Here is a 27,123-nt window from a genome sequence, read left to right on the forward strand (position 1 = left end):
GCTCGTCCTAATATTTACATATTTCTTAATACGAACTCTCAGACTAAAATACCTCAGTATACGAACTCTCCTACTACAATACCTCAGTATACGAACTCTCCTACTAAAATACCTCAGTATACGAACTCTCCTACTAAAATACCTCAGTATACGAACTCTCCTACTAAAATACCTCAGTATATGTACTCTCCTACTACAGTACCTCAGTATACGAACTCTCCTACTACAATACCTCAGTGTATAGTATGACAACTGTAATACAGAATTTCAGTAGACAATGAGGCATTGTTGAAGTTTTAAATAAATGAAAAACTATCCCCCACCGGTTGAGTATGTTTTAAAGGTTGAACAGCTGAAACAGTGTAAGAGGAGATAGTGTGCTAAAGAATAACAATAAGAATAAGACAGAAGTATGACAGATTTAAAGTGGGATGTCTGCTGTCGCAAGTCCATTCATGAAATGAAGAGCAACAGTGTATCAGCTGTGGTGGTATAGCTGTTGCTTTAGTTATGCTTCTTTTGGATAGAGAAAGATGCAAATGAAATGAGATAACATGACCTTGACCTACATCTGTGAAATCTGGTGTTATACAACCCACTGTTTTTGCGGAGATAATCGTTTAATGAGACTTGCTGTGGCCCCAGGCACAGTTGCTCACATTATTTGGGACTTTCATCTCACTTAGTTGCCATCTCGCACCATACTCTAAAACACAACGCTTGTATTCGCAGTGTGCACTGCACAATTAAAACAAATACGTATTCAATGCTGTTGTTTAGTGTGCAACAACGTGTCACACAAACAGAACATTTGATTAACTGAGTAACTTCATTTGTGATGACAGTGTTTAATCAATTGTCTCCTATAGATCTAATTTTGGTAAATTCATTGTAAATGTCAATTTTTGTTACTGGATAACATTGTGTACAGGATGTTTTTCTTGCTCTAGCAGAAAAGAGCAGAGTTTATCTGGCAGGCTGTTTACTAGAAGTGAACAGGTTCTCTGTAAAGGGGTAAGAGGGGTTAACATGTGTTCCTGTGGTGTAGACCCACTGAGATCTGATGATCTTTGTTGTTTAACATTGTGGTTCTGCTCTGCTCCCAGTGTGAAGAAATAGCTGTGTTTCTGATGGCACATCATCACAGTCCATGTTGAGGTTCAAATTTAGACGATTCTCTCCCTCACTAACACCCTGCTGCTGTGAATCGAGCTCTGAGTCTCTCCCCCTACCTCTCTTTCTGGTATCTCTCTTTCTGCTCTCTCTCTTCCTCCTCCTCCCCCCTCTCTCTCTCTCTCTCTCTCGCTCTCTCTCTCTCTGTGTAGCTCTCTCTTCCTTCTCCCTCTCCCTCTCTCTCTCTCTCTCTCTCTCTGTATCTTTCTTTCTGCTCCCTCTGTAGCTCTCTCTGTAGCTCTCTCTTCCTTCTCCCCCCTCCCAACTCTCTCTCTCTCTCTCTGTGTAGCTCTCTCTTCCTCCTCCCTCTCACTCTCTCTCTCTCTCTCTCTCTCTGTATCTTTCTTTCTGCTCCCTCTGTAGCTCTCTCTGTAGCTCTCTTCCTTCTCCCCCCTCCCAACTCTCTCTCTCTCTCTCTCGCTGTATCTTTCTTTCTGCTCTCTCTGTAGCTCTCTCTCTCTTCCTCCTCTCCCCTCCACTCTCTCTCTCTCTCTCTCTCTCTCTCTCTCTCTCTCTCTCTCTCTAGCTCTCTCTTCCTCCCCCCCTCTCTCTTTCTCTCTGTATCTTTCTTTCTGCTCTTTCTGTAGCTCTCTCTCTGTAGCTCTCTCTCCTCCTCCCCGCTCCCCGCTCCCTCTCTTGGTTTTAGAATCCGGTGGTATTTATTCTTGACTTAGCCCTCATACCGCCACGTCAGTGTTTCGGTATCACATTAGTGTTATGTCTATGACCTGAAACAATATGTAACAGAGCTTCATGTCAGATACACTGCTGTTATTCAACTGTAGTAGTGGGGTGTCAAATAAACCAAACCAGACAGAAGAGACACCATACCGAATGCTTCAATGCACGTCTGATAGCCAAAGCTATCTCAGGCTTTATGATGCATTTGACAGACTGCAAACATTAAACCTACTACATTACCTATCATGGTGAATACTGAGTGGAGTCATTGCTACAGCTCCACCGGAAGCAGCTCCTCTTCCTCTCCCCCTCTTCAGTGCAGTGAGTCCTGAGCCCCAGAAATAGAATGGCTGCATGTCAAATGACTCATGTGTTTCAGCCCGAGCTGCTCGGTGACAAAAACAGAAGAAGTTAAGGACGTGTTAGGCTTCTGATCTGATCTGCTGCATAGCCTGCATACTGAGCATAATGGGGGGAACCTAGCCGACTGAGAGAGAGGATGTGCTCTGTACTCTACCGTAAGCCTTCTACCCCCAGCCCTCGGCCCCTGCTCTCTTCCAGCCCCATCCCTGTGATTTCAGATCCAGCCTTATACCCCAAGCCCCAGTCCTATACCCCATAGAATACCCGAGTCACGACCCGCTCCTGTCTCCCCCAGCCCCAGCTCCACCCCTCGTCCAAGTTCACAGATCCTGCCTCCTGCCTTCAGCCCCTCTCTCTCCTATCTCCCTCCCAATCCTCCCAGCTCCATCCCCTCCTCCTCTCCTCAGTTCCTCATGGAGGTCAAGGTGCTGTGTGTCTGCTGTGAGAGGAGAGCCAGCAGCAGAAGGCAAGGTGAACTGGAATCAACGCATGTCATTGTGCTGCGTGGTGGAGGGCTACAGAGAGAGAGAGAGAGAGAGGGAACAAGAGAGAGAGTAGGAGAGTGAGAGAGGAGGAGAGACAGCTAGAGCAGGGAGAGCTTGTGAGGAGAGGGAGAGAGAAAGAGGCTCCACTCCGCTCACATCGCAGGCTGACTGGCTCGCACACTCACTGTTGACGAATGAGCTGTCTACCCGTGTGGCTGGGAAACGGCAGCTTGTGACAAGGCAAGCTGGGGAGAGAGAGGAACATGAACGTAATGCGTACCTTGCCTCGCTTGCTTTCAGATACCGGCCAGAAGAAGAGTCAAGAGAAGAAGGATGGCAGCAGACGCATGTCGTTCCAGAGACCCAAAGGAACCATTGAGTATGCTGTAAGTAAACAGAGAGACTCTGTCTGGGTGTTTTAATGCTTTTTACTGCTCCTGCTGCTGTGCTGCCCTGTGTGTCTACTGGCTGTTGCCCTAGTCTGAGTAATAGCTGCTGTTGTGGTGGTGTGTTATTATGTTGTGTTATGAAAAGGAACCTGGCCATGCTGGCTCACATCGTTAGGTGTGTGTGTGTGTGTGTATGTGTGTGTGTATGTGTGTGTGTGTGTGTGTGTGTGTGTGTGTGTGTGTGTGTGTGTGTGTGTGTGTGTGTGTGTGTGTGTGTGTGTGTGTGTGTGTGTGTGTGTGTGTGTGTGTGTGTGTGTGTGTGTGTGTGTGTGTGTGTGTGTGTGTGTGGAGGGATGGAGAGAACGAAGCGTTTAGTATTTTACAGTTGCACATGTGCATCGTTCAATGTCTGTTTACTTAAAGGGGGACTTTATATGACCAGCCAGACTCTCTACCATATGATGGAAATCTATTCTAATAGATTAGACATGTATATCAATCCTGCTCCATTCTGCATTTGGATGTAAAGGAAGAGAGAGGATTGTAGCTATGTACGTTTTTGGCCAGAGGAGAACCGAGAGAGCGAGACACTCAGTCAGAATGTGTAGTCTATATGTAATTCAGTTCATTCTGCGTGGTGCTTAGCAGCGAGCATTCCACCACTGTTTACGAATGACCTTCCACCTGGTGTTGTCATTGCTATTCATTTGCCATCTCTGTTGTGTGTGAGAGTGAGACAGAGACAGACAGACCCGTATCCGGATGATCTGAAAATGGAGTCTGTCTCTGCTGCTGCTCTGGCTGGTAGTGTTCTTGGAATGACCCTCAAATCCAGGTTCAGTCAGACAGGTTTCTCTCTTTCTTCTCTTCTCTCCCTGGTAACACTGCATGTATGGCAGAATGCTGTGGAGCTCGATCAGCCTGACCACAGAGAGGAAAGGAGAGGAAAGGAAAGGAGAGGAAAGGAGAGGAGAGGAAAGGAGGGAGGGAGGGAGGGAGGGAGGGAGGGAGGGAGGGAGGGAGGGAGGGAGGGAGGGAGGGAGGGAGGGAGGGAGGGAGGGAGGGAGGGAGGGAGGGAGGGAGGGAGGGAGGGAGGGAGGGAGGGAGGGAGGGAGGGAGGGAGGGAGGGAGGGAGGGAGGGAAAACTGGTGGTCATCTATCATTTAACCAGCACATTGATTTCCACCTTGTTTGATGACATGGTTCAGCATCCAGGGACATTTTTCTCAACCAAATATTTTCTCTCTTTTAAGCTCTGCTGCTTTGATTCAGCAGTAATTGCGTGCGTGCTCCAAATGCTTTCTGTTATCGCTGGTGGTGCTGTTGCATTTGGCACATTTTATACAGGTGACATTCAGAACAGCCCCTACCCCCACCTCTCATCCGCTCTCACCACCTCCCCTCAGAACAGACCTGGCTGTCTCTCTGTGCCACAGGTGATTTGACAAGCCAGTTGTTTTATAGATATTTGTAAAAGCAAAGACAGTTTGTCATGGACTGATGTTAGAGAGAGGGAAAGGGGGGGGGGTGTTAAAGTGGATAAACATTGGATTCAGGGAAAATATGCTTGTTAAATCTCACTCACACAGCAGCACGCACCCCCTTTGTCTCTCGCTCTCTCCTTCTCTCTCTCTCTGTTTCTCCCTCTCTCCTCGTTCTCTCTCTCTCTGTTTCTCCCTCTATCCTCATTCTCTCTCTCTCTATACGCTCTCTCTTTCTCTCTGGAGGGATCCCAGATAATATTGTGACGGATGGAGGGACCCATGCCAGTGGTTGTGTGAAGTTTCCAGTCATGACATGCTGCAACGCCGCCCTTAGAGAGTGTTTAAGGTTGTGTGGCATGGCTGCCTCCATCCCTGACACACACACACACACAAGTGCGCACACAGAGACGTACACACACACAGCACCCGTCCTACGAGATAGCCCTAGATGCATGGAAACTTTCCCAGTGATTGAGAAGCAGCTTTATCTTAAACTGATCTTGCACACTGTGCTGTGCTGCACTGGGCCTGGGGACGGACGGCTACTGTTTCCATCCGTTCTCACCAGATAGATACGTTTATAATCCGCTGCCTGGTGCCTACAGCAAAGAAAAGGGAGGTTTTGTCCCTTTATCAAATATTGTGATCTCTCTTGTTTTAGACATAAAAATAAACCTCAGTATTTGCCTTCTCATTCTGATGGGCACACCTATTGGCTGACCTTCAGCCAATTAAAAATGGTGTTTGTTTGAACTCCAGGAAGTAGAGGGGAATGGAATGGACTACATTGTTGTTCCATGTAATTTCAGCAAGCCATGGCACCCACCATCCCAGATTGTTCTGAAATCATTTATGTATTAAGAAACAGATAAGATTAGCATTCATGCAATGTTATTTTGTTGAAATATAATTTGATTTATGAGAAATTAAGCTAATTGAATTGCACCTAAATTAGCCTTTTAAAATTATAGGATTCATATAATATTCAATAAATATAGTACATAACATCCAATTTGGACCCAAAATCTAACAATGAGTAAGACAGGGATCAAATTATATTTCAACAAAATATTATTGCAGTAATGCTAGTCTTATCCGTTTCTAAGAACATAAACAATTTCAGAACATTCTAAGATGATAGGCGTCGAAATCCTCTTTTTTGTGCTTTTTGAGGTGTTCCACAAAAAAGAGGATTTCGACGCCTACATCAACGGTGGGAGACATTTTAATGTGTCTGCAGTTAATGACTAATGACATGTTCTAGTTGTGTGGTACTTCACCACAGTGTGAGGTAAGGACTCCTAATGACTGTAGTATGCACTGTGACGCGCTGCAGAAGGTTGTGTGTGTGTGTGTGTGTGTGCGCCTGTGCGTGTGTGTGTGTGTGTGTGTGTGTGTGTGTGTGTGTGTGTGTGTGTGTGTGTGTGTGTGTGTGTGTGTGTGTGTGTGTGTGTGTGTGTGTGTGTGTGTGCAGACGTGCACCAGAAGTCCCCACAAGAATAGTAAACCAACAAAAATATGACAAAATCAAAAATCAAATCCAATCAAATTTTATTTGCCACATGCGCCGAATACAACAGGTATTTGAAATGCTTTAACTTACAAGACCTTACCAACAATGCAGTTAAACATATATATAATAATAACAACAATAAATAAAACTAACAAATAATTATAGACCAACTGGGGACATTTTGTTAGTCCCCAAAGGTCAGATGCTATTTATAGAGGGTTTTGGTTAGAATTACGTCAAGGGTTAGGATTAAGATTAAGAGGGTTTCCGTTTATGCTGGTATCAAACCTTGGGTTGCATGGGCCTGTTGCAACTTTCTGCCCTGTTTCTATATTGTACATCAGGCCGGTGTGGAGAGGGTGGGAGAACATGAAAGGCAGAGCTAAGGTTAGTTTTAGGAGCTAGGGTTAGGTTTTTGGGTTAAGGTTAGGGATTAGGGTTCATTTTAATTTCGTTTTACCTTTATTTCGATCCTCACAATCACTCCTATTGATAGCATTATTCACACTGGTGTGGTGGTGGTGGGGGGGGGGGACCAGAATGGGCCCACTGTTTCAGGCTTTTCACATCTGCATGTATGTGAGAGAGGGAGAGGAGAGGTCAGTCATCAGCACTGTCACTACCCACTCTGTCACAATAACAACTCTGAGGAGCAGCAGTCAAATGTCAACGCATGTACTGCAGCTCCACTATCTTACTATAGCACCATGCTTATTGGAGATGTAGTAGTCATGGCAATGCACTGTTCTGTTAGCTTCTTCAATACCAATGTATGTGGCCCATATGGTTCCTATAAGGGATGTAATGAATCAGAATATGCATCGGCCCCTAGTTCACTCACCTGCGCTGTCTAGACTGCCTCATGAATTACTGTTGTTGTCATGTTCTCTTGCATAATTCAACAAGTGTGTCAATAGCAGGATACCCTCAGATTAAAAATCAACACACCTGGCTTGAATTGGAGTCACAGTCTCCTCTGTTGTTCTGTGTCCTCTGCCTCTGACTGGGAGAATGTCTGTCCTAGCTGTCAGTTGTAATGGCTGTAAAATTAGGCATCTGAATGATGAACAACGGCACAGCAGTGGCACACACAATGCATGCCATTAGGGTGGTAAAGACAAAGTCGCTATGGCAACTGTCATCCCATATGCACATATCCAGGCTTCATCAGACAGGCTGCATTGTAAGCCTCTGGAGCGATAGTCCTTCTGATATTACATTCTGGATGATTAAACCATTTGCAGAATGTATAATCTATATTCATTCCTGTTTGATTGCGCACACTGACTCCTTTTCTTGTTTTGTGACTCACATTTCACCTTGTTTTGGATTCTATCAGTTTTGACATCGGTTTATTGGGAATTGAATTGGCTTGATTAATCCCTGGATTAGAAAATGTTGTCTCTATATATATATTTGTATGCATTTACTGTATGTGGGCCAGGTTATAACTGACCTAGCAAGCATCAATGTGATGGTAGGCTACACACTGCTGTTCCACGGGTCTGTCTGGATCCAGTCTGATGTTCCACCACAGGGTAGAGTTTTGGTCATGTGTGTCTTTCTATGGCACCATTAGTCAGCTCTGTCTGTCTGTCCTTCTTGAGTCAGTTTGTCCTCTCTGTCAGACAAGGTGACCACTACCAGTCACCAGGATGTCTGTAACATACTGTATGTATGTGTGTGTGTGTGTGTGTGGTGTGTGCGTGTCTTCCTAATATTAGATTGTCTAACTGTTAAACTCTAACAGTTAGGCAATACACATTTAATAATTATAATTGTTAATTAATGATTCCCATCAACAGGCAGTAAATTACCGTCCAATAAGGAAACAGTGCTGAAACAGGCTGTTTTGGTGCTGAAATGAGGAGGTAAAGCTAAAAAGAAATAGTCCATGGATGAGATGTTAGCAAATGGTACTCAGAAAGAATCAATGCTACTGCTACTGCTGAACTAGTCTGGATGAATGGCTGTGCTGCCTGCATTAGTGTTAGAGCTACAGACTGTAACAGTATGCGGTGGATATTGACTGTCTGCTTATGTTCCCAACAAGCTAAAATAGGAGTTGGCTTTCTGTCCGAAGAGACAGACTTTTATTCAATCTCCTGCGAAAAAATATAAGTAACACCTAATTTAACACTGCCACTCTTAAGTATTCTTAAGTACTGCACACCAAGTTGTAAATACTGTAGACCTTTATTGTTGGGCTTGTACTTTTAAGATGTTGTTATTGCCCATGTTACAGCCTATAAATGTGGTGGTTATCATTGGTGTCTCCTAGTCCAACTGTTTGGCTTCTGATATCAACAGCAGTGCCTTTCTCTGCCTTCCTTTTCAAGGCAATTTATTCATCAACATGATATGTTGTAAAAGCCCATCTGTTACAAATCGGATAAGACTACAAATCAATCACAGTATTTCTTGATTTGGCAGTTCTAAAAGATAGGTCATCGACAGTGACAGTCTGCTATAGTGATTGGTATATTAACCTATTCCCTATATAAACTCAGCAAAAAAAGAAACGTCCCTTTTTCAGGACCCTGTCTTTCAAAGATAATTCGAAAAATCCAAACAACTTCACATATTGTAAAGGGTTTAAACACTGTTTCCCATGCTTGTTCAATGACCCATAAACAATGAATGAACATGCACCTGTGGAACGGTCATTAAGACACTAACAGCTTACAGGCGGTAGGCAATTAAGGTCACAGTTATGAACACTTAGGACACTAAACAGGCCTTTCTACTGACTTTGAAAAACACCCAAAGAAAGATGCCCAGGGTCCCTTATCATCTGCGTGAACGTGCCTTAGGCATTCTGCAAGGAGGCCTGAGGACTGCAGATGTGGCCAGGGCAATAAATTGCAATGTCCGTACTGTGAGATGCCTAAGACAGCGCCACAAGGGGGCAGAACAGACGGATCGTCCTCGCAGTGGCAGACCATGTGTAACAACACCTGTACAGGATCGGTAGATCCGAACATCACACCTGCAGGACAGGTACAGGATGGCAACAACAACTGCCCGAGTTACACCAGGAACTCAAAATCCCTCCATCAGTACTCAGACTGTCTGCAATAGGCTGAGAGAGGCTGGACTGAGGGCTTGTAAGCCTGTTGTATGGCAGGTCCTCACCAGACATCATCGGCAACAACGTCGGCTATGGGCATAAACCCACCGTCGCTGGACCAGACAGGACTGGCAAAAAGTGCTCTTCACTGACAAGTCGTGGTTCTGTCTCACCAGGAGTGATGATCGGATTCGCGTTTATTGTCAAACTAATGAGCGTTACACAAAGGCCTGTACTCTGGGGCAGGATCGATTTGGAGGTGGAGGGTCCGTCATGGTCTGGGGCAGTGTGTCACAGCATCATCGGACTGAACCCCCCCCCCATCCCTTTGTTCAGGGACACATTATTTCATTTATGTTAGTCACATGTCTGTGTAACTTGTTCAATTTATGTCTCAGTTGTTGAATCTTGTTATGTTCATACAAATATTTACACATGTTAAGTTTGCTGAAAATAAACACAGTTGACAGTGAGAGGACATTTCTTTTTTTGTTGAGATTAGTTCACTACTTTTGACCGAGCCATGTGATGGCCCTGGTCAAACATAGTGCACTACATTATATAGGAAATAGGGTGCCTTTTCAGATGTAGCCAGAGTGTTAATTGGTTATATTGAAAAGTTCCTTACATAATTTTGTAATTTCCAGCGTTTATACAGGCATGGTTTGATATTGATTCTGTTTTAGTTATTTAGCTTGGTGTCCGGTTCAGTTAACATCCAAAATAGCGAGTGAGTGAAGTCCTCATTTCACAAAGTATTTCACACTTTCCCCATGTAGTTCGCACTGGAACGATGAGAATTGTTTTGTTGTCTTCTAAAGATGGTATTGGGATTTTAAGTTGTGAAAGAAACAGGGTGTATAGTATAATTAAAGGTGCAATATGAAGAGATCACGCCGCCATTTCCTGGTAGCAAAAATTCTAATAGTTTGCCTCATTTCATTTTATGTGACAAAACAAGCAGTGTAGAGAATCATTGTACCATCTTAACCGCTGTGAAATATATTTTCAATAACCCAAAATATTGTATTTTCAGCTGTTTGAAGCTGGTGTACAAAAGCAAAAGTAAAGGATACTTAAACAGGTAGCATAGAAATAGCGCATATAGAACAGATGTACAGCTTCTTAGACTTGCTTTCAATGACATATATACAACTCACATTTCTATGTGAAATTTAGTCGGGTCATATTGCAGGTTTTAGTCCTCCCTAACACCACACACACAGATAGAGGTCCATGGTTGCTAACACGCTGACTACATCAGCCATGCGTGCGCCATCATGTTGATTTTTATCTATCCCCACCAGATGGGTTCATGACACGTAGGTCAGTTCTAAACACACATGAAACATTCATGGACAATTTAGTTAGCTAACTGTTGCTAGCTAGTTTGTCCTGGGACATGAACATTGTGGGCTCTATTTTCTGCTGGTGTTTAGCCAGTGCAGTTGTCAAACACACGCTCTTTTGCAGTTCCGATCCGTTAAAGCTGGCATTCTTCTGTTTTCTAACCCTTTGCACCAGGATTGGTCATTTAGCTGTCTTATATGAGCTCACTTGCACTGAGATGGAAGGGGGGGCAATGTCTGAGGTGTGTCCTTAAAAACGTGCGCCAAAGGGCCAATTTCAGGTAACGCTGGTGGGGATATTTAAAATCAACCAAAAGCTGGACTTAGCGGTAACACGATTAGTTATGGCATGGATTTTGAGAGCGGAGGCGCAGCCTATCCAGCCATGACGCACAGTGCCCATATGCACATGGAATGCAATATATCAAATTTGATTTGTCACATGCGCCAAATAGACCTTACATAGAGTTAAGAAAATATTTACTAAATAAACTAAAGTTAAAAAATAAAAACTGAAGTCAATGAGCATGGGTACAGGTTAGTCGAGGTAGGGGTAAAGTGACTATTCATAGATAATAAACAGTGAGTAGTAGCGTTGTAAAAACAAGGGGGGGTCAATGCAAATTGTCCAGGTGGCTATTTGATTAGGTGTTCAGCAGTCTTATGGCTTGGGGGTAGAAGGAGCCTTTTGGACCCAGACTTGGCGCTCAGGTACTGCTTGCCATGCAGTAGCAGAGAGAACAATCTATTTTGGGGGTTTTGGGCCTTCATCTGACACCGCCTAGTATATAGGTCCTGAATGGCAGGAAGTTTGGCCCCACTGATGTACTGTCCTGTACGCACTACCCTCTGTAGCGCCTTACAGTTGGAGGCCGAGCAGTTGCCGTTCCACGTGGTGATGCAACCGGTCAGGATGCTCTTGATGGTGCAGCTGTTGAACTTTTTGAAGATCTGGGGACCCATGACAAATCTTTTCAGACTCCTGAGGGGGAAAATCCATTGTCATGCCCTCTTCACAACTTTCTTGGTGTGTTTGGACCATGATAGTTTGTTGGTGATGTGGACACCAAGGACCTTGAAACTCTCGACCTGCTCCACTACAGCCCCATCGATGTGAACGGGGGGCGTGTCCGACCCTCTTTTTCCTGTAGTCCACGATCATCTCCTTTTGTCTTGCTCACGTTGAGGGGAGAGGTTGTTGTCCTGGCACCACACTGCCAGGTCCCTGACCTCCTCCCTATAGGCTGTCTCATCGTTGTCAGTGATCAGGCCTACAACTGTTGTGTTGACAGCAAACCTAATGATGGTGTTAGAGTTGTGCTTGGCCATGCATTCGTGGGTGATCAGGGAGTATTGTTAGATTACTTGTTAGATATTACTGCATGGTCTGAACTATAAGCACAAGCATTTCGCTACACTCACATTATTATCTGCTAACCATGTGACCAATAACATTTTATTTTATTTGAGTACAGGAGGGGACTAAGCACGCACCCCTGAGGGGCTCCCGTGTTGAGGATCAGTGTCGGAGATGTGACTTTTGTTCCCTTAAACCCATTTAGTTTCATTTGATTAAAAACCAAGCATAGCCTCCTCTCCTCTCAATGAAGGTAGTTTTATTTGTCCTGCCCATTGCATTCAGCAAGTAGCCAAGACTATCATAAAGGATATGGCTTGTGACACCGCTTTAAAATAAATCTAGTTTGGGATCATCCACTTTTTATCTATGTAGCCTATTGTACATTATTTTATCCAGCTCCTCTCATTTTTTAGGATGTGCATAAAAAACCCTCCATGTAGGCTATATGCCTAAAAAAACCTCCATTTTGGCTATATGCATTAAAAAAACTCCATGTGGGCTATATGCTTAAAAAAAACTCCATGTAGGCTATATGCATAAAAAACACTCCATGTAGGCTATATGCCTAAAACAAACTCCATGTAGTCTATATGCCTAAAAAACCCTCCATGTAGGCTATATGCCTAAAAAACCCTCCATGTAGGCTATATGCCTAAAAAAACTCCATGTAGTTTATATGCCTAAAAAACCCTCCATGTAGTCTATATGCCTAAAAAACCCTCCATGTAGGATATATGCCTAAAAAACCCTCCATGTAGGCTATATGCCTAAAAAACTGTCCATGTAGGCTATATACCTAAAAAAAACTGTCCATGTAGGCTATATACCTAAAAAACCCTCCATGTAGGCTATATACCTAAAAAAAAACTCCATGTAGGCCATATGCCTAAAAAACCCTCCATGTAGGCTATATGCCAAAAAAAACTCCATGTAGAATATATGCCTAAAAAACCCTCCATGTAGGCTATATGCCTAAAAAAACTCCATGTAGTTTATATGCCTAAAAAACCCTCCATGTAGGCTATATGCCTAAAAAAACTCCATGTAGTTTATATGCCTAAAAACCCTCCATGTAGGCTATATGCCTAAAAACCCTCCATGTAGTCTATATGCCTAAAAACCCTCCATGTAGGATATATGCCTAAAAAAACCTCCATGTAGGATATATGCCTATCATGGAACTAGAGATGAGATGATCCGGTGACACTCGTATTTAGAAACATTCAAGTTATTTTCCTGTAACTTTAGCTTGTTTTACATTTTGTTTGATTAAAGAACAAGTCCTTATAGTCTACCCTTACCCTACCTTACCTTTCTTATCCTGGCCATGCATTAGTCAAGTAGGCTATCCATAAATTGTTTCTACATGGTCTCCTTTTGCTGTCATGCTTTTGCATTATTCACAATTCACATAGGCCTATCTGCAGTGCATAGGCTACTCTACTCCGTTCGGCTTGTATCCATCCCCATTTCCAAAGAGCAGCTCTTGTCTGGTTACCAAAGACGCGCTCCTCCAAGCATATTCAAATTACTGGAGCCTAGTATTTTTTATTTGAGGAGAAGTGCGATGCGTAAAGGCCAATACTTATTGAAGTCAGTTACAACAATGTTGACTGTCAACCCTCCAAACATATTGATCAAACACTGGATGTTTTTTCTTTACTCTTGCTATTACTCATTACTATAGCCTATTGAATAAACTGTATCAATCCACAATGGACTAGGAAGAGAATATTCTGTGTCTCCAGCCGAATTAGAGTTGCTGACAGCGCAAAGACCTTCAATAACTGGTATCCAATAAGGATGGGACTTGCAGAGCGTGGAGTCTCTCAAATAGAACCAAGTACTATTTTTGCTCTTGGCTAGGAAGATGCTAGTTCACATGTATGTGTACATTTATTTTGCAACGCTCACGCGTGCAACATGGCCGTTGTGGTTTGGCTGAACTTCTGTTTTTATATTTGAGCTTCTGTATTTCTCTGTATTTCTGTATTCTTCTGTTTCTTCTGTATTTGTAGCATTTGAAAATGATTCGGTTGGTGTCATATGTGACTGTCACAGACACAATATTCCTGCTTTATTCATTTTCCAATGTGTCTGTTGACTTGTGTGCCTGACACTCACATTAATACCTGCTTGCATTGCTTATGACTGTGTGTGTGTGGGTGCGTGTGTACATGGTGTGCGTGCGTGGCGTGTGTGTGTGTTTTTCTGTCTTTCCGTCTAGGCCCAAGACTGTCCTCCTGTCTGGGGAGAAGTTGTTTATCTTACAAGTTTAGAAGAGCAGACAATGACATTCCTCCATGTTGTTTTGAATTGTTTCCTTCTTCTGTCCTATGAAGTCACCTGACTGAGCCAGGCTCATGACAGCACCATGATCCACCATTATACAACTCAGAGTCACTGTCAGCAGCACACACACACCCACACACACACACACACATATACACACACACACACACACCGTCTGTTCTGTTCTCCTGCCTCTCCCACGAGCCCCCTCTCCCACAAACTAGGAGTTCTTGACATCCCTGTCATCGTTAGTTGGTAGGCACAACCCCACAGGACTTGTGAGTTATTTACCAGCTCAGACACATATCTCTGTAGTGCAGTTATATAGCTACCAGAAGAATCTGGCTAATGCACTTTAAAGGACACAGCTGGCTACAGGAAGTAGATCGAATAGTTGCCAGTCTACCTCAATGTCAACTCACACAGGCTGTTATATCTGTGACACTCTGTCTGCATCCTCTAAAAGACATTGAAATAGCACACATACAGTACTGTACAAGCTGTAGGCCTATAGTGTAATGTATGTAAATTACGTCCTGTGTCCCCCTTTACTAAGTTTGTTTATCCACTGGGCCAAATATATTAAGATGTCAATCAAACTGGATGATGATTGAATGTGAGCGTCAGGTGTTTGCCTGGTGGGTTGGTATCATGCGAGTAAGGTCATATGGTAAAACAAGGCTCATATTGACATTCATGTAAACATATGCTCTTCCTTACCTCCAGTTAGTGTAGTCAGTGGTGCTATTTAATGAACATCCACCATCTCCAGTCCAGTACACTACTACACTACACCAAGCCAGTCTGAATACACTACTACACACAAAGTCCGTGTTCATCTCTGAGGGAAGATAATACAGCAGAGTTTCTCTCCTTCTCCTGTGGGACTCAGTCTAACCCAGGAGGACCAGCCAGCACAGTACAAGAGTTTTGATATTCTGTGCTTCTCTTCTGTTTTGTGGTCCTCCAGGTGGAGACGCGGGACACACTGAACAACATAGCGCTCAAGTTTGACACCACACCCAACGAGCTGGTTCAGCTCAACAAGCTGTTCTCCAGAGCCATCTGTCCTGGCCAGGTGTGAACACAATCTACTGTACACCCATCACTGGTTCCCAGTCCCTTCCTTTCAGAGATCCCCTGAGCAGCACCTTTTTGTTCCAGCCTCACACTAGCACGCCTTATTCAAATAGTCAACTACGGTAGTCACAAACCCCTTGATTAGGTTGAACCAGGTGTGCTAATACTGGGCTGTAACACAAATGTACAGTCCTGGAGGAGTTCCCTGAGGAATGGATTGGGAAACAGCGATCTACTACACTCATGCTTGGTGTGTCTCTCTCACTGCATCTATCCTCCATGCCACAACCACTAACACTCACCCACTCCTCATCCCTGCTCTCTCTTCCCACTGATTCTGTCAATGGCATATACTGGTTTCACTACTAACCACTCACAAGAGTTAAAACAATCTGTGTGTTTATTCCACTAAGACATCTGTGTCATGGGAAACAGAGTGTTGAAATCCCTCCAGTCCTCAGGCAATACCATTCAAAAGGTACAACTTCATGGGTCCTGTTCATTAGGAGTAAAACGTTTGATAACAGAAAACAAAAAACAAGCATGTCTTATTGGACAAAGTTCAGATAGTACCTCCCACTTTTACTTAGTTTTGGATTGTTTCGTTCTGTAGCGACAGAGCAGAACCCTGATAAAGCTATTTCGCTGGGCTCAATGTCTCCTCTTTTGGTTGTGTCCTATTGAACTGTCTGAGGCTCCAAGTAGCACCCCAAAACATGACAAACAGCCAAAATTGGTATTTTCCTGGCATCAGAACCAGAGCCACTCGAATCTACTTAAATGGAGAGTCAAGCCAGGGAGTCTGCAATCACATTGACAGTCAGAGTCAGTAGCAGCACTCAGCAACATGATGCACAATGCAGGGTTGTTGATGTTGTTTCCAACCAGCCAGCTAGCTCTGGAGGGCTCTCAACATCTCTCTACTGGGTTCCATGACCAAACACTGCCCTAGCTCCACCAGTATTATCATACACACACACACTGGAACTAGAAAAACTCCACTCCAGTTTTGTCCTTGGCCACACTTGTTAGCATTAGCCTGCCATGGCGTCATACTGGGCCTATTCAGTCAGAACACACTCACCACCACTTAACTGTCTGGCCCTGTTTGCATGGGGACAAGGAGACTTAAGTAGAGCCTCTCAAGATCCTTAATGCCAACAACACATGCTAATCTAGTGCTTGAACAACATACACACTCACAGGACAATAACTAAATTCAACCTAACCTATGATGACTTAGTCATATCATTATGAACTCTTTAAAACATCAGACACAGTGTGAGATATATTATATCGGATGGTTTTAGGACACGAAATGTGTGCTTTCACTTTTTGTTGTTGTCCATCTTGGGATGTCATAAATCATGCTGAAAACATGTTTTCATAGTCTCTTCTGTCTTTGCATGTACAGTTGAAGTCGGAAGTTTACCTACACTTAGGTTGGAGTCAATAAAACTTGTTTTTCAACCACGCCAAAAGTGTCTTATTAACAAACTATAGTTTTGGCAAGTCGGTTAGGACATCGAATTTGTGCATGACACAAGTAATTTTTCCAACAATTGTTTACAGACAGATTATTTCACTTATTAATCACTATCATAATCCCAGTGGGTCAGAAGTTTACATACACTAAGTTGACTGTGCCTTTAAACAGCTTGGGAAATTCCAGAAAATTATGTAATGGCTCTAGACGCTTCTGATAGGCTAGTTGACATCATTCGAGTCAATTGGAGGTGTACCTGTGGATGTATTTCAAGGCTACCTTCAAACTCAGTGCCTCTTTGCTTGACATCATGGGAAAATCAAAAGAAATCAGCCAAGACCTCCAGAAAAAAAATTGTAGACCTCCACAAGTCATCCTTGGGAGCAATTTCCAAACACCTGAAGGTAACACGTTAATCTGTACAAACAATAGTACGCAAGTATAAACACCATGGGGCCACGCAGCCGTCATGCCGCTCAGGAAGGAGACGCGTTCTGTCTCCTAGAGATGAACGCACCTTATTTCCCTTTGAATTTTACCCCCTATTCTCCCCAATTTCGTGGTATCCAATTGTTAGTAGTTACTATCTTGTCTCATCGCTACAACTCCCGTACGAAGGTCGAAAGCCATGCGTCCTCCGAAACACAACCCAACCACTGCTTCTTAACACAGCGCGCATCCAACCCGGAAGCCAGCCGCACCAATGTGTCGGAGGAAACACCGTGCACCTGGCGACCTGGTTAGCGTGCACTGCACCCGGCCCGCCACAGGAGTCACTAGTGCGCGATGAGACAAGGATATCCCTACCGGCCATGCCCTCCCTAACCCGGACGACGCTATGCCAATTGCGCGACGCCCCACGGACCTCCCGGTCTCGGCCGGCTGCGACAGAGCCTGGGCTCGAATCCCAGAGTCTCTGGTGGCACAGCTAGCGCTGCAATGCCGTGCCTTAGACCATTGCACCACCCGGGAGGCCACTTTGGTGCAAAAAGTGCAAATCAATCCCAGAACAACAGCAAAGGGCCTTGTGAAGATGCTGTAGGAAACAGGTACAAAAGTTTCTATGTCCACAGTAAAACGAGTCCTATATCGACATAACCTGAAAGGCCGCTCAGCAAGGAAGAAGTCACTGCTCCAAAACTGCCATAAAAAAGCCAGACTACGGTTGGCAACTGCACATGGGGACAAAGATCATACTTTGTTTTGAGAAATGTCTGATGAAACAAAAATATAACTGTTTGGCCATATGTTTGGAGGGAAAAGGGGGAGGCTTGCAAGCCGAAGAACACCATCCGTGAAGCACAGGTGTGGCAGTATGATGTTGTGGGGGTGCTTTGCTGCAGGAGGGACTGGTGCACTTCACAAAATAGATGACTTCATGAGAAAGGAAAATTATGTGGATATATTGAAGCAACATCTCAAGACATCAGTCAGGAAGTTAAAGCTTGGTCGCAAATGGGTCTTTCAAATGGACAATGACCCCAAGCATACTTCCAAAGTTATGGCATAAGGACAACCAAGTAATGGTATTGGAGTGGCCATCACAAAGCCCTGACCATAATCCTATAGAAAATGTATGGGCAGAACTGAAAAAAAGTCTGCCAGCAAAGAAGCCTACAAACTTGACTCAGTTACACCAGCTCTGTCAGGAGGAATGGGCCAAAATTCACCCAATTTATTGTGGGAAGCTTGTGGAAGGCTACCCGAAACGTTTGACCCAAGTTAAACAATTTAAAGGCAATGCTACCAAATACTAATTGAGTGTATGTAAACTTCTGACCCACTGGGAATGTGATGAAATAAGTAAAAGCTTAAATAAATCATTATCTCTACTATTATTCTGACATTTCACATTCTTAAAATAACGTGGTGATTCTAACGGACCTAAGACAGGGAATCTTTACTACGATTAAATGTCAGGAATTGTGAAAAACTGAGTTTAAATGTACTTGGCTAAGGTGTATGTAAACCTCCGACTTCAACTGTATGTTCATTTCTCTGTGTGTCAGCCTGTTTAAATCCAGACATGGATTGTGTTTGCAGGTTCTGTACGTTCCTGATCCTGAACACATATCCAGTGTGGGGAGCTCCCCTTCCCTAAGTCCCATCAGCCCTCTGTCTCCCACTTCCTCAGACGTTGACTTAGAGAAGGTGACGGTATGTCGGCATTCAGACACACACTCGCAATGAACGCGTTGGCATTCTCCCTTCACCATGCGTCTGCTCACAAGAACACACACACATACGTACAACACCTATCATAGAGTGCGATAGAAGGCTTTATCAGATATCCTGCATAAATATCTATCACAAATCCAATTTAAAATGTGAAGGGCCAACTCTCATACTGTCCAGACAATCTGGGACAGGCCAGACAATAAGTGATGCATTATGTTTTATGAGCAGAATAAGTCTGTAATGTACTAATTCTCCATTGTTTGCTGACCTACAGTATACAGATTTGATGTATGGCTCTGGCTCCAGGTAATAGAATGGCTCTTTGTTCTGCCCATTAAGCAATAGTTACAGTGATGTTAGGTGACTTCCCTCACACTTCCCTCACACTTCCCTGCTCTGGGGCGGTGATAGCTGAAATGCCACTGCTTTTACTGTACCATTTAGTCTCCATTTATAGAAGCATGCAGCCAATAAAGACACAGTTAGTTTGTTATTTACTGAACGGTCGTGTTGACAACCTCAGTATATAAGAGGGAATAATGTGTTAGTTGAGTGCTGACCAGGGGAGGGACAGGGGATCAAATATCTGCAGGTTTTCACTGTTCCAGCAACTATGGTGGATCTGTAACCATGTCAGTGCAGTATAGCTTGGGAAAATGCCCTTAAGTGTGGTTGGTTCTAGCAGGTCTGGAATCAGGGCCTATCTAGTCCTCTGTAATGGAATACTGGAAGCTGACATGTTCCATTGTTCTCAGATCAGGTCAGGAGTGTCACCCTCCTGCTCCATAGATTGCCCTTTCCACGGAGCACCAAACGAGCCAATCATTAAACACACAGGAACCTTCTAACCCCCAAAGAAATATGACTGTTTGTCCCAGGTGGTCTCCATGGCGACAAGGCACTGTTTTGTCAGAATGTTATCAGAAATTGGGTTCCTCTGCTACTGCTGCCTTTCCAAAATAGCTGCATAAATTCAACACTACTCAGGCTGGAAGAAGGATCCCGTCGTTAGTTTATTTAGTGCTTATCTATTTAGGTCATGCCTGTAAGAACAGGAGCCTATTTCTTGGCTCTCAGCGGAGGACGAGGATCTGAGGGAGAAGGGCTGTGTGTGACTGTGGAGAAATGAAGCTGTTTAGTGTGATGCTCTGTCTGATATTTAGAGAAACTAATGAACGCAGCTTGTTCTCTCAGATGACCAGCGAGATAGCCTGCATGTCCCAAATGGCACCATTATGCTTTTGACCAGAGCTCTATGGGCCATGGTCAAAAGTAGTGCACTACATAGGGAACAGGGTCCCATTTGGAATGAATACAGCCGTTATTCCAGAGAGAGGAAGCATGATATGATAGGACAGACAGGGGCGTGTAAATCACCTCAACAGGACGTGGAGCAAAGATCCAGTATGGTTTACAAGGTAGAGGAGGAAGGACCTTAATAAGCACAATGCTTTTTCTAAACCTCAATGATCTTTTCATTATAAAACCCTTTTTGTGGCCACACACACAGGAGGTCGGTGGCACCTTAATTGGGAAGGACGGGCTCGTGGTAATGGCTGGAGTGGAATGGTATCAAACACACGGTTTGATGCCAATCCATTCGCGACGTTGCAGACATTACTATGAGCCGTCCTCCCCTTAGCATGCTCCACTGGCCGCACAGAACAGGCTGTAATGTCTGGCAGACATGAGATGTCATGGCTGGCTAGCCATTGTGCTGGCATTCGATTCTCATGCTGTGACTGTAGCCAGCCTAGCTCACTGTCCTCCTGACCTCTCTCCCTCTCCCTGTCCTATCCTGTTCTGTTGTGTTCTGGCACCCTCACTTCCTTCCTTCTGTTGCACAGAACAGAGTAGGCCACTATTTTTAGGGCCAGGGAATGTAGGACTAGTGTAAATTACTTGCCTAGCCCGTTGCAGGGTGGCTGGTGCCAAACTACAGCTGCTCAGGTAACCCAGCCCGGACCTCGGGGTTTCACCTCTACTCTGCCACCTTGCCAACATCCTCCTATCTCTGTAGGAGAATCAGGATAAAAGATTCAAAAGATGCATCCTGTGAATTTACAGTATATGTTTGTTCTGCTCATGGTTGCAGAACATGTACATGTCCACATGGGGGAGCTGTGGTTAAATTTTCCACATTATTCCACTTCTAGCCTTCTACTCTCTCTGTTTAGTCGACATTGCAGCCTGTCTGCAAGGCCATACAGTACAGGACGGAAGCTCAGGCAGGCAGGTGGTTTGTCCTGAAGGGGTCTGAGAAGGAATTCATTCCTTGTCTTAATCACTAGTCATTCTATTCTGTTATGTTTTATTGTAGTATAAATAGCACTGGATGTTGTTGAGTGTTGGCTAAAAGAGTCCCTCGGTCTTCCTAAAAATCTTCATGAATCATTATAGCAGGGTTCCTCAACTAGCTGGTAGTTTTGGACCGCTGGTGGGTATTTTTTCCCCCCTCCCAAGTTCTCTTTTTTTAAACTATTTTCTATGTTGTAGAATAATAGTGAAGACATCAAAACTTTGAAATAACACATATGGAATCATGTAGTAACCAAAAAAGTGTTAAACAAATCAATGTTTGTGCTTAGTGGGACTATCATTTGTTTTTCAACAGAACAATGACCCAAAACACACCTCTAGGCTGTGTAAGGGCTATTTGACCAAGAAGGAAAATGATGGAGTGCTGCATCAGATGACCTGGCCTCCAAAATCACCCAACCTCCACCAAATTGAGATAGTTTGGGCACCCAACCCCAACCAAAGTGAGATAGTTTGGGAAGAGTTGAATCGCAGAGTGAAGGAAAAGCAGCCAACAAGTGCTCAGCATATGTAGGAACTCCTTCAAGACTGTTGGAAAAGCATTCCAGGTGAAGCTGGTTGAGAGAATGCCAAGAGTGTGCAAGGCTGTCATCAAGGCAAAGGGTGGATACTTTGAAGAATCTCACTTTTTTTGTTACTACATGATTTCATATGTGTTATTTCATAGTTTTAATGTCTTCACTGTTATTCTACAATGTAGAAAGTATCTGGTGTGAGCACCATTTGCCTCATGCAGTGCGACACATCTCCTTCTAAAAGAGTTGACCAGGCTGTTGATTGTGGCCTGTGGAATGTTGTCCCACTCCTCTTTCATGCGAAGTTGCTGGATATTGGCGGGAACTGGAACACGCTGTCATACATGTCAATCCAGAGCATCCCAAACATGCTCAATTGATGTCATGTCTGGTGAGTATGCAGGCCAATGAAGAACTGGGACATTTACAGCTTCCATGAATTGCATTATCATGCTGAAACATGAGGTGATGGTGGTGGATGAATGGCACGACAATGGGCCTCAGGATCTCATCACAGTATCTCTGTGCATTCAAAGTCCAGGTTGGGAATTTAGCCATGACACCGGGTGAACACCCCTACTCTTACAATAAGTTCCATGGGATTTTGAATGACCACAGAGAGTCAGGATACCCGTTTTAACTTGCTATTCGAAAGACGGCACCCTATGTAGGGCAATGTCCCCAAATCTAATCAAGGTTTGAAATTATTATGTTTTTGTCAAAAGTCCATTTGAAATCTAAAAATACTAGTTTTATTATGTTCCTGCTCCCCGACCATCCGATCAATACATGTTTTTGATGATCCCTGCAATATAGGTTTACTGAAAGAAAAAACCCATCACATATATATATTATTAGAGGGATTGTGCTACTATGGGCACATCCCAAGTGGCACCCTATTCCTGTTATAGTGCACTAATTTTGACCAAGGCCCTGGTCAAAAGTAGTGCACTTTAAAGGGAATAGGGTGCCATTTGGGATGCAACCTTGGCAAAGCAAACAGCAGCAACTCAATGGATGGATGCAATATCCATAGCATTATATGGTCAGCTTTCTTCCTTCCACCTAGCAAGCAGCTCTAGACTGGATTGATTTCCCATAGCCTCTGGGATCAAAGCACCATGTGATAACACCATCCCATCCCTCCCTCTCTCCATTCCTCCATCTTTAGCCTCTCTCCCACTCTCCGGTCGGCCAGTGTACACCTCCTCTCACAGAGACACACACACGTTGATATCTTTGACAATTGTGGGGTTCACATTGGTATTTAAGTTCTTATGGACAGACTCTGATGTGTTATGGGGTGCCCATTGCCCCAACCCCTAGCCTTGAATTAGAACCCTGATCAGGCTAACACATGAAACATACAATCCTCAGTGTATATGGCCGCTGTCCAAGTACCTGAGGGAAACAGTATATTATGCATGCTTGGCCTAGTGCTGGTTTATGGTATGAACAACACCATGATGACAGATAGACACTGGAACACTGTTAAAGAGTATCTCTCATACGAATGATAGGGCAGAGTGGGAGGGTTAGCTCACAGTGTTGCGTTAGACCACCACACACACTCACACACCACCCCTTCCTTCCTGTGATCTGCCTCCTCTCCTGTGATGATAGGGGGATGGAGGAAGTTGTCTAAGAGAGGAAGAAGGGCATGTTAGGACTGTTTATTTTAAACCAGGCCAGTGTTTGGATTTCTGTTGTCAGCTATGTGCTGCTGGGGGACAGTTGGATTGTGTCCCAAATGGCACCCTAATTCCCTACATTGTGTACTACTTTTGATCAGAGCCCTATGAGCCCTGGTCAAAACTAGCGTACCATATAGGGAATATGGTGCCATTTGGGATTCGACCTAGAGCTGTGTGTTATTAGAGGCTGTGAATACCTCTTGTCATGTTGCTGTAGTATTACTGCAGCAGAACAGAGAGGACTGGCGCATGAGTCACTAGGAAGTGAATGTGCCAGTGAAGAGAGGATGGGTGAAGCACTGTAGATATCCACCTGAAGTGGATGACAGTGACCGACCAAGGAGAGCACCACTCAAGTGTCATGTTCTCTTTCCTACTGATGTATAATGTTCCTGTAACGGTGGTGGTTCAGTGAAGGCCTAGGTTTTAGCTCAAAGGGCTAACACAGTCTTGTTGTGTGCCAGAGTGCCCGGGTTGGAATCCCAGCCAGTAGTTTTTTTGTCTAGCATGTTGAGCTGCCCCCTCAGCCACATGAGCTCCCAGTGTGTGTGTGCGTGTGTGTTGCTAGTAGTGTGCCGGTGGGTCAGTAGTCGTGGGCTGGTGCTCCCAGGGAGACAGAGACAGGAGAGGTGTGGGAGGGTGTCAAGAGGCCAGCAGACAGCTGTGGGTTTGGTGTCTCACACACAGCAGACCTGCACGCCTACTCTTCATCTCTCTGTCTGCGCCATGTTCCCACACCCTCCCTATCCCTCCATCCTTCATTCTTGCAGCCTTCTATCCCACCATATTCTTGTTCCCACACCCTCACTATCCCTCCATCCATCCCTCCGCCTGGCTCCTGTTCCCACACCCTCCCTATCCCTCCATCTCTCCTTCCCTCCGTCTGGCTCTGCAGCCAGTCACACAGCCTGGCGCGGTAGCAGGCCATGTGGCCTCGCTCACAAAGACCAGCCCCACCATGTATGGTGTTTGCAGGCAGCAGATGCCCCATCTGTGGATAAATCATTATCATTGTTTACAACGGAGGAGCTGGAGTACATCTGACAGACAGTGCCTAGAAATTACTGTAGTAGGGTTGGCACAAATGTTTATGGATAAAGACCATCATAAATAAAATGACCTGCATTTTTTCCCCTCCTTTTTTTTGAACAGCTGACTGAAGGCGTGATGGCCAGGCGTTCATACGGTTGAATTCAGTTTCTGTGATAACATGGGCTCTTAACAATGGGATGGAACTTGGTTGCCCACTGCTGAAACAAGCAAGGTGTTGTAGCAAACGATGAATAGAATGGGCTTGGAACCTCTAACCCTGGCAATTTGACTGGTAAACTCATGGGTACACTCATAATGGCTGCCTGGTAATGGCTGCCTGGTATTATCATTTTTGTAGAATGTAGAATGTTCATTCAAATAATGTTAACTGATGTGGCTCATGCAATGGAATGTAGTTTTTGCAATGTACGTTGAGTTGAATCAACAAATCATAGCACATATTGATGGGTACACTTCCTGCTTTTACTTCCTGCTTTACTCCTATGGGGTACACTCAAAATGGGCACCAGTTCACCCATTATGCCATCATTGACTTGAATGGGGAAGCCCGTTCTATTCATTCTATTTCTATGGCAGCACATGCAGTCAGGAGCGGAAGAAAGGAGAAACGGTGTGTCTGAAAAGCAAAACAAACACACAGCCCTGACACAGCCCTGAGTCCTCCACGTGAGATGCAGCAGATACTACTGTAGAAACTGGATGTGTACATAATAACACATCGTAAAACTCTCTACCTCTACTTGTCATAAGAACAGTAACACTGTCTGTTTGTTGTGTGAACAGGGTTAAATAGGGTCTTTGCTGTTGTGTGGCCCATATGGTCAGGGATTGGGTTGGGTCAGGAGCATGGGTTTAACCTGAGTCTATTACTGGGTTACATGACGCTGATATGATCAATAACACAGACAGACTGCTGACACACACACACACACACACATCTGTAGTTAGGTCATGTCTGCCTGATATTTCTGTTTCATGTTCCATGAGACTGAGTGAGAGTTCATTTCTCAGTGTACGTTGCATACATCGGCAGTGCTGGAGTTCAGTTAACATTTCAGTACAGGAAGAATAGTCAGTCTACTGATCTACACACACTTGCATGACGAAGTGTATGATGTATGTAGATGGAGGAATAATAGAGCTGTATTTAAATAGTCTTCATGTGCACTTCTCATTCTGTTTCTATTAAACTAATCAAGCATCAACTAGCAAGCCACCATAAAGGTGAATGCTTCAGCCTCATATAGATATGTTTTTCTATCTAATTGCCATTATGAACTTCAGACTACAGGAAGTGCATTCGTTTACTAATGTATCTGATTAGACATACATGTCTCTCTCTGTCTCTGTGTGTTTGTTGACCTGATTGGCTAGCAGTGCAGAAACATTGCTACAAATGAACACTCACTAGCTATACTGCATATTTAGATACTCTGGCTAATTGGTTTGATGTAGGGAGACATACACTATATATACAAAGGTATGTGGACACTCCTTCAAGTTAGTGGATTCGGCTATTTCAGCCACAACCGTTGCTGACAGGTGTAAAAAAAAATTGAGCACACTGCCATGCAATCTCCATAGACAAACATTGACAGTAGAATGGCCTTACTGAAGAGCTCAGTGACTTTCAACGTGGCACTGTCATAGGATGCCACCTTTCCAACAAGTCAGTTTGTAAAATGTATAGCTGCCCTGGTCAACTGTAAGTGCTGTTATTGTGAAGTGGAAACGTCTAGGAGCAACAACGACTCAGCCGCACACAAGCCTAGATCACCATTTGCAATGCCAAGCATCGGCTGTAGTGGTGTAAAGCTCTGGAGTGATGAATCACGCTTCACCATCTGGCAGTCCAACAGATTTATCTGGGTTTGGAACGCTACCTGCCCCAATACATAGTGCAAACTGTAAAGTTTGGTGGAGGAGGAATAATGGTCTGGGGCTGTTTTTCATGGTTTGGGCTACGCCCCTTAGTTCCAGTAAAAGGAAATCTTAACGCTACAGAATACAATTACATTCTAGATGATTCTGGGCTTTCAACTTTGTGGCAACAGTTTGGGGAAGCTCCTTTCCTGTTTCAGCACAACAATGCCCCTGTGCACAATGCGAGGTCCATACAGAAATGGTTTGTCGAGATCAATTTGGAAGAACTTGACTGGCCTGCACAGAGCCCTGACCTCAACCCCATCTAACACCTTTGGGATGAATAGGAACACCGACTGCGAGCCAGGCCTAATCGCTCAACATCACTGCCCAACCTCACTAATACTCTTGGCTGAAGCGAAGCAAATCCCCGTAGCAATGTTCCAATGTCTAGTGGGAAGTTATCTCTGAAGAGTGGAGGCTCTTATAGCAGCAACGGGTGGACCAACTCCATATTAATGCCCATGATTTTCGATATGAGATGTTCGACGAGCAGGTGTACACATACTTTGGTCATGTAGTGTACATGTGTTTCTCTGTCTCTGTCTGTTTGTTAACCTGATTGGCTAGCAGTGCAAAAAACATTGCTACATGTAGACTAACCATACTCCACTGTATATTTAGATACCCTGGCTGATTGGTTTGATGTAGGGAGACAAACTTAGTTCTGATTTTGCCAACTCCTTCTTCGTTATTATCACTTGTTATATAATCAG

General features: G+C 44.2%; 1 protein-coding gene across 9 annotated transcripts in view; it reads left to right on the forward strand.

Annotated features, from left to right (window-relative positions):
• LOC109901687 (oxidation resistance protein 1) overlaps positions 1-27,123 on the forward strand; it is a 208,585-nt gene that overhangs the window by 159,322 nt on the left and 22,140 nt on the right. For 5 of the 9 annotated variants that reach the window (XM_031786958.1, XM_031786961.1, XM_031786960.1 and 2 more), the window contains 3 exons: positions 3,003-3,088; positions 15,130-15,237; positions 18,769-18,882. In XM_031786958.1, coding sequence (XP_031642818.1) covers positions 3,003-3,088; positions 15,130-15,237; positions 18,769-18,882 — 308 coding nt within the window. The remainder of the gene's footprint in view (positions 1-3,002; positions 3,089-15,129; positions 15,238-18,768; positions 18,883-27,123) is intronic. The other 4 variants (XM_031786963.1, XM_031786965.1, XM_031786964.1 and 1 more) reach the window with 2 other exon arrangements.

This window comes from Oncorhynchus kisutch, linkage group LG13 (genome assembly GCF_002021735.2).
Source record: "Oncorhynchus kisutch isolate 150728-3 linkage group LG13, Okis_V2, whole genome shotgun sequence".
NCBI lineage: Eukaryota > Metazoa > Chordata > Actinopteri > Salmoniformes > Salmonidae > Oncorhynchus > Oncorhynchus kisutch.